The following is a 9270-nucleotide window of genomic DNA, read 5'->3' as shown; positions in this document are numbered from 1 at the left end:
ATGTCTGATGTTATATAATAACATTGTTTTCTACAATTATTATGATATAGGTTTTTCGTCTAGTAGATTTTTAGCTCACGAAAAGGCCCGTTTCTTGTTTTACCCTAGAACGCAATAAATAACATTATTCTTACTTTTAAATAGTTCTATAGTATGATGCAATAGTTTTGACTTACTCCATTTCAGCACAAATATTTTATAGCAGTTCATTTTATTTTCAAAGTCCATGGTCTACATCAATTTTAATAAAACCTAAAACGTTTTTTTATTGCGCTGGCACACATAATCATTTTCACTGGTAAGCAATTTATTTAGTTGTTTGGTGTGTACTTGTCAATTTCTCATACATACATGTCTACTTATTTAGACTTTACGTTCCCTTGTTTTATACTAGAAGTTGCACGTTTGAATTAAAAACGTTTTGTGTTGCGTAAAAAACTCTGTGCTATGCTCCGGTCTACATTTTGCTTCTTAAGAATGATCACAATTTACCAGTGACGAAAAAAGATTAGTATTTATGTATTATTACATGTTGTGTACATGTTGGGCATTTTAGTCATTTGTTTACATGACCTGTATTTAATTTTGGTGATATTTTGATAAGAGCTGAATCCACCGGTTCAATTTAAAAACACGTTTTAAACTTGGGGCTTTCTTATAATGGTGGTGTTGCTTAAAGCCGCAGTGTTTGCACCAAGAAGCCATCAACTTTGCATGGAAACTCGAAAGCGCAAGTGTTAAATTCGTTCTTGTCTGTCTAGACTGATTACGACCCTGTTTGTCTGAGTTTCTACCTTGACCTTGGACTTCCTGGCAGCTGGCGTTTGAGCCAATAGTCAATATTTGTGAGCTGTTTCTCTGAATGGCTTAATTAGGGCTTGTTTACCCTCTATGTAAAAGCAATTGACTTTAAACGTTGGTAGGACTACTTACAGTTGTTTGCTTCTTCAGACTGGCAAATTATTCAGATGCTTTTTTCAGTGCAGATTATTGATTAATAATAAATCGGGAAAAAATATGAGATATCAGTTTCTATAGCAGCCTTAACGGAGTTACAGCTGCAAGACCTCTAAAGTACATAACCTACCAACCTATGCATTTCATCAGTTTAAATGATACCGGATGGCTTTGATCTTTGGGAATCTTTACGCAAGTTTTATTATATTCATAATTAACAGTTAATAATTTAAACGTATTCTTATTAATTTACCTTCTCTTTGAAAAGTCATCCCATTGGACCTGCATATTAGGCCCCCTTTAATATTATATCCAGATAATTTTGTATAACTGAATTCCTTCAGTAAAGGTTTAGGTGTCCTTCCCTTTAAGGACAGTCCGGTCTCTTCTCACATCCAATGACAGGCTCCCAAATACCGCAAAGCAAATCTTGGTATACTGTTCACTTAAAGGGATGACACGTCCCCCACCGCTACTTCTAGTCCAACGGACCGTTTCATTTCGTGGTTCTTGATAGCGAACGTCACGTGTCGGCCAATGGCTGGGCCTTCATAATGAACTGGACACTAGAGGCTTGGCTGGATGCGCATGCGCACGGGGCGAAAAATGAGCTTGGAAGTGAGGTGCCCCTCTTGGAGTAGTCGACTTTTAAAAAGGCTTCGACAGCCCGTGATATGACGACTTCGCTGGTCCTGCATCCACGCTGGGCGGACACCTTGATGTACGTATACGAAAAAAGTCCGAATGAAAACAGTCCACATAAAAACCCAGCCATGGAGGGACTGAGTGGGAACTGTCCTGCCACCCACTGCAGGGAGCTGATTTCACACCCGTCACTGGGACGCCACTCTGGAAGCCTGCTGAGCCACCAGGGCTCAGTTTACCCGGACATTCCCGCGCAAGACACGGGCAGGCAGTGTCCAGCGGCTCCGCAGACTTCCTCTGGAGCGTCGTTGGGTTGCGGTTACCCTTTTGGGAGTCCCTACTACGGATGTCGCCTGTCACATTCGCATGGCGTGAACGTGCAGCAGAAACCGTGCTCCTACCACCCTGCTGAGAAGTACAGCGAGCCCAGCGGAACGCTGCCCAGCGAGGAGCTCTCCAGCCGGGCCAAAGAATTCGCTTTTTATCCGAGCTTTGCCAGCTCGTACCAAACTGTGCCTGGATACTTGGATATGTCCGTGATGCCAGGAATCAGTTCGCACCCAGAACCCAGGCACGAGACTTTAATACCAATGGATGGCTATAATCACTGGGCACTGTCAAACGGCTGGGAGAGCCAGGTATATTGTTCCAAAGACCAGTCTCAGTCCAGTCACCTCTGGAAGTCTCCCTTCCCAGGTATATCATTAAAAACAGTGATACAATTATAAACCTATGTTCTTAATCATTATTATTTATGAATTGATATTCTGTCAATGACACTAAAATAATGCAATGCAGCAAAATCCAATTTTATATCGTTAATTTAAGTTTCATGTTATGATATATTGTTAAAAATTCCTAAAGTTTACCCTTTTTGACATTGTCTTTATTGTCTTATCTTCTACATTACATTCTCTATATTACAAAACTTTGAAATATAAAACAAAAAAATTGTATCTGCCATGGTTCTCAGCTGTCTTATGTACCACAGCAAATTATATAATGTATATGATATAGCAGTTGTAGTAGTTTTACTGCTGTATAATTATATTATATTATATTATATAATATTATATTATATCACACTGCATTCTATTATGATGCAATGTAACATCCTAATGCATTATAATGCATAATATATATGTTGCGTATTATTATTATTATTTTTATTATTGTTGTTGTTGTTGTTGTTGTTGTTGTGTTTGTTATCAATAATGTTGTTTGTTCATATTTTACGTGTGTGTGTGTGCACGTTCGTGTGTGTGTGTTTGGGGGGGGGGGGATTTGGGGGAGCTCAGAAGTAGCACAAATGCTCCCATGCTAACACAGGGCTTTACTTTTACTTAGGCCCAAATTTTGTGTTCGTAAATAATCCTCAAATTCCAATGGGTTTAGTTTTATGTGAGCGGTACGACCTAATGACACGGACATAAATTAACAATCAAATACCCCTAATATTATACAAATTATTTCAGACTGCACACAATAATCTCCAGGTAACTGTTATTTGCCTCATTATTCGTTAGTAGTCTTTCATTAGTAGTTGTGATATCTGTAAATTGTCATAATACAACATTCTGCGCTGTGGAGTGCAAGTACACCAGGTGTCTAATATTATCATGTTCTGATAGAGATGGCTTCTGTTTTTAGTCGGCTTCCAAAGCAACCTGGAACGTTTCCAAATGGCACGTTCCTTGCGGTCAGTCGTCATTTTTAATAGGCTACATTTTGTCTGTCTATTGTCTTCTGTAATTCTGTCTATTAACTCTTCTACACGACCCTATAAACATTGCCAGTTAATCTTTAGGATATTATCTTTAAATACAATAAAATATAATAATTTATTGACACAGTAGAGGAACAAGGTAAGTAACGCAACTGTGCACTGTATGGCAGTGAAAGTTAGCTGACATAAGAAGGATCAAATAGGCTGGATGTAGACGACGTGTGGGTATTGTGAGGTAAACATCTGCATTATGTTTGCAGATTTATGCATTTGGTAAAAGTAGCGAAATTGAGTAAATCCGTATATAAAATAAATTCATTAAATAATAAAACAAATCAGAAAAGAGTGACATTGTTTAACTGTTAACGCACAGGGTTAGAACATGATAATGGAACATTTAGGAACCGTTGGCGAGCTTACACATCTTGCCGTGAAAGGGAAAGTAAGTTTACAAATGTTTGTTTTATGTTTACATTCTATTTCTATAATTGAATTTTCTATTTATATGTGTATAATGTAAATGAAAACTTGCAACGCCACAATGAATGTTTTAATATTTTTAATTCAGCAAATAAACACTAACTATTACTTTAAAATAATTTTAAGGTTTTGTAATGTGTCTCTACAGAATGTTAGTTCGGTTATGTCTAGAAAAACACTTATTAAGATTAGGGATGCCTAAATTTGAACTTCCTATGTTGCTAATGAGGTAAATATCCTAATTCTCATTTGCGCCCATTAGTAATCCTGATTTTTGATGCTCCACAGAAGAATCAGCATTAGAACAGGTCCTATGATATGCCTAGACCTTAGTTTGGACGCTGCTTTTGTATTGAGGGTACAATTCACTGTTTTGGTCAAAATACTCTAACTTATTATAGAATGTTTTTACCTACTAATAAAGACATTTGAGCAAATTGATGGATGATGGTTTAAAGCTTACGTGTCTAATACACTATTATATGTTGTCTAAAGGGAATTAAACGCTTTCCCCTTCTTGTTTAAATTTAAATTTAAAACTTTTGGACATCTTTTGGAACAACAGCTGGTGGTATTGGCCACTTTCTTCTTTTGATCACATGTACTTATAATATTTTTGTCTTGACGACTTGATGACTGTGGGTGTGTGTACGTTTTAATTAATTAATGTCTTTTTATTTAACTGACCAGACGTGGTGCCGCTTCAACCAGAAGTCAACAGCTACCGACGTGGCCGCAAGAAGCGCGTTCCGTATACCAAGGTCCAGCTAAAAGAGCTTGAGAAGGAGTATGCATCCAGCAAGTTTATCACCAAAGATAAGAGGCGCCGAATCTCCACAGCCACCAATCTTACCGAACGTCAAGTCACAATCTGGTTCCAGAACCGACGTGTAAAGGAAAAGAAGTTCGTCTGTAAATCAAAGTCCAGCACCCACATGCATGCCACCTGATTCCAGTTAATTTCCTGCTATACCAAACGATTCTGTTGAGATATTTATATGAAATCTGTCAAGCTCGATGTAGTTAGGGACCTCTACTTCCCTTTGTCCATCTTAGAGGAATATGGCAAAATAAACCTCAGTTTGTGACAAAATAGTTAAATCTGAAATACATTGATGAACTTGATGAATTGATGAACACACACATGGGGTGCTTTACAGATTTCTTTGAGGACTTTCTTAACTTTTGTTAAGAAAAAACATTTAATATACCGTTTCAAAGACAGTCTGATCACAAAGATGTTGAAGCAAGGCTGCTATTGTGAGATTGTACAGTACCACGCATTATTATTTAATAAAGACTCTCTGGTGCGAAATGATTTGTAAATTGCTTCTATTTTATGATCATCCCATTCACGTTCTCTTAGAGAAAAATATTTCTTGGTCATAAAACTGGAATGTTTGTTTTTGCCTTGTGGATATTAAAGAGTATTGTATTAATGCACGTTTTTCTGTCTGTATTTATGTGGTCTTTCTTACCCATGTGCACCGTCCTTACGAGCAGGTTTTTATTCTGAGTTTTTGGTCTTGTTTTATTAAGATTATATGTTGTGCATGTTTGTCGAAAATATATTAAAATAAAATATTACAAAACACCAAACCACAAGTTCATAATACATTAAATAGTAGATCTGTAATTGTGGTGATTTTTTTTTTATCTCTGTGTGTGTGTGTGTGTGTGTGTGTGTGTGTGTGTGTGTGTGTGTGTGTGTGTGTGTGTGTGTGTGTGTGTGTGTGTGTGTGTTTTACATTTTCATGATTGTACCCTTTATGTTTGAAACATATCGTTGCTGCCCAGCTAAAAGCAAGTTAAGGGAAAATACACTTTACCTTCCAGTAGAATAAAATATAAAAAGATTTGATTTGTTCGTCAATGCGATACATACGTTGGAAACAATATAAAGAACAACTGCCATATTCGATCGTCACAGGCAAACATCTAAACAAAAAACTGCAAAAAATGAGAGACAAGAATTTGTCTTGGAAGGGATTTTATGTTTAACTTTGTTTATGCAAATCAGAGTTAGTTAATGTATAATATCAAGGCACACATTTGGAAGTTTATTTTAAAAAGAACAACAAATTGTAATAAGCAGGTTTTAATGAATTACGTTTTTGCTAAAAAAAAATGTAAATTTTTATTTGTTTCCTTTTTTTCATTTTATACACTTATTTCTTGGACTATTAGGTCATAGCAACGTAAATATAACATAACATAAATGCCTTGTTTTAAATATGATCATAGTTGGTTAATTTTCTTCTGTATTTAAATTTAACAGTTCATGTATACTGGCCTAATTGTGTTATACTTTAAGAGCGTTTGTGAGGATGTTTTGTGTTAAGTTATTTCGGTTGTAAAGACCTTACATTTATCACTGCTAACCAGAGAGCTTTTTACAGCTACATACATGAACAATGGCATAAAATAACAGTAAATAATACGAGCTAGTACTGAATCCGATTAGTAGTCAATAGCTTCACTATTTGTCTTAAGTTAAGTAAAGTGTGTGACTGGCCCGTTCCAAAAGCCTTGGTTTAGGACACTTTTCCATTGCTTGTCTACAAATGTCTGCGCCGTCTGAACGAGACGCCTCGTCAACTATTGTGTCTTTATGCGACTCTCTGGGCTACCCTTGACCATGACTATGCAGTCCCTTTGACCTTGACACACACAAAAAATGCTAAGCCCAGCAAGCAAGGACGGGTGGGTTTCCTTCCCTTTATGGTAATGTTGGTAGCAGACGAAGACGTCTCACGTCTACTGACCAATCATTCAGGTTCACTAATAACACGCAGGAAAGTTGTAACTTACGTTAACTGGCTCTACATACAGTACGGAGTATTTAAAATGTTGTGTGTTTTTGGTTTTGTCATCAAATCTCCTTCGTGACCAAGCATCCCTCTTTCACCGGCAAGTCACATTAGTCACATTAGGCTGCAAACTATTATGTAGAGCTCTACTTTTATGGTATTTTGACCGTAAAGAACAGGTAGAGCAATGACGTCTGCAGCGATTGCGTCACGGCGACTTGGACAAGTTCGAGCTGTGAAGTCGCATGCACGTCTTGATTTACTGTACGCCGAAGAAGACCTATAATGAATCTGCCTACATGGAATCTGGACTGGGTCATAAAGAAAACAAAACAGCATTTTGTCTGCCTTTGTCACGCGCTAAGATTTAAGGCACACCCGTCACAGGTAAGTGAGAGTGAAATTACAGATACTGCCTTAAAAACTGTTGCAATCAATTTCCAGCTTGGCGCAGGTCCACCCCACACCACTGTGTGGGATATATGGTTGCATTTTATAATTAGTATGTTTGTGTATTGTATGGTCTGGGGTGATATGTTGGGCTACTACTTACAGTAAAGTCTTAAGCGTAGTCTTGGACTACAAGACATTTTAAATGAAAATTTTCAATTAAAAGGAAAACATAGTCTACGACTGAGCTTAATCTTTGCCCGGGAAATTGCCCCATAGGGTTCAGAGTCAGAGTAAGACTCCAACAGTAACACAGTTACTAATAAGGGAATATATTATTTAAAGCCTACACGAGAGTTTAGAAACATTTAAACATCCAATGTCTGTAAAAATAAACCTCATATTTTACGCCTTTAAGCGAGCAGCTGGACCAAAAGCGTATCTTTTTTTTTTAAGTCTCTAATCAGAAGCAGGGTACAACTCTGTGGTAAATCAGACGAATCTAAGGTAATGATAAATTTTGAATGGACACTTATTTGTTACTGTCGTCGTCAGCAACAATAAATAAACGACAATTGCAATGATCTAATTCGGTTTGAATTACCTTCGGTTTGAAAACCTTATATTCACGTCCCTGGTTGTGAATGATTAGAAACGGTTCTTCACACTGCACTTAACCTAACCTAAAATATGTATGTAATTAAGGGTTATACAAAACAAATGAAAGGTTGTGAAGCGTTAGATTTTAGCAGCCTAACTGGTCGTCAATGGCTTCATGTCAATTCAATTCAATTTTATTTATATTGCGCTTTTTACAACGTAAAAATACGCAAAAGGGGGTATTGAATGTATTTAGTTATTATAAGTAATAAACATTAATAAAATATATCACTGACAAAAAGTAAGTAAACTGAAAATGTTTGATAGCAATATATTTATTATTACTTTTATTCATGCATAAAATACAACAAATCACATAAAAATGTAAGTGTTTTAACTGATTGCATGTCAAATCGCCAAATTTTTCAACAAAACTTTCCATTCAAACAATCCAGAACTATTGACTGAATAATTTGCACAAAACAAATTATAAGTTATACACGTATACACGCTGACTAGATCGTGCTTTACCCCCAAATTTGTATTCCTAATAATCTAGTCCTAAAAACGCCTATGTGGAAAACTTGAGAAGTTACACATTGTCTCCTATCAGTTAGATAATTGTTCTTTATATAAATGTTTATATTTGGGAAATTCTTGAGAATTCCCCAAAGAGCTTTATACAAACGTTTCACATGAGGGTTTAAAAATGTATAATGAAACTAATAATACATTCAAACTTTTATACTAGAAAAAAGTCAATCTTCACTGTTCCCCACAGAAAGCTGGTAACAAGTGATTGTGGTTCTCCACATTTTCTTTGAGATAAACATGGTTGGACAATTACAACAGTGCATTTATTCTCTTCTAAAACACCAGAAAAAGGGCTGAAAGAACTGACTCGTTCTATTCACCTTTCGATAAGATGGAGAATGATAGCCCCTGGTGGTCAATGTGAGTAAGTGCCGATTGACTTGGTTTAGCCTTTATTATAATGAGACAGACCCACTAATGCTGTTGTATGCTGAAAAAACTCTTTTTCCCCAATATATATATCAGATACTCGGCAAAAATAAATGAGAATTATTTGAGTGTGGATGTTTGGTAAAAGTTACTTTAACAGCTTTTTTTTTCTATATGTACTTAAACTAAAGAAAACCACATTAATTAATTAAGTCACATTAGAACAGAAAGTAATATATACATATATTTTATCTGCATATATTACTTACACATTTAATACGACATATACATTTCCTACCAGTTTAACATCTGGGAAAAAAACACAAAATATACGCTTTTAACTATCAACTATTCAACAAAAGTTACATTTAATATAGAAAGTATATATATTACATTATATGTATATATATATTACATAAATTGCCTGTTGTTTCTTCGGTTATATTAAACTATTAAAATATAAGAAAGGTGAAAACAAAACCTACTGTAAAACTGTAGTCGACTGGTACGTTAAAATAAGCCTTCTTTTATTATTTTTTTCAGATATCCTGCTTTTTATGTAGTTTAGAAAACACATTATCTATGACTATACATCTATGACTTTACGTGTGAAAATATGGCTATACGTGGAAAAAAGGTACTTAAAATTGAATGTTGATTTAGATATTTTTTTTATATTTATTCTACATCGATACAGAA

At 35.7% G+C, this 9270-nt stretch overlaps 1 protein-coding gene across 1 annotated transcript; it reads left to right on the top strand.

Annotated features, from left to right (window-relative positions):
• The first annotated feature begins 1392 nt into the window (after positions 1–1392).
• On the top strand, positions 1393–5405 carry LOC125787537 (homeobox protein Hox-C13a-like). The gene is made up of 2 exons (XM_049471899.1): positions 1393–2298; positions 4499–5405. Exons 1-2 carry the CDS (start codon positions 1632–1634, stop codon positions 4756–4758), a joined length of 927 nt encoding a protein of 308 aa, XP_049327856.1. The 5' UTR covers positions 1393–1631; the 3' UTR covers positions 4759–5405.
• The last annotated feature ends 3865 nt before the right edge of the window (positions 5406–9270 follow it).

The sequence above is a fragment of the Astyanax mexicanus genome, chromosome 24 (assembly GCF_023375975.1).
Source record: "Astyanax mexicanus isolate ESR-SI-001 chromosome 24, AstMex3_surface, whole genome shotgun sequence".
NCBI classification, from domain to species: domain Eukaryota; kingdom Metazoa; phylum Chordata; class Actinopteri; order Characiformes; family Acestrorhamphidae; genus Astyanax; species Astyanax mexicanus.
Note: the sequence above shows the minus strand (reverse complement) of the source record. Positions and strands in the feature narration are given on the sequence as shown.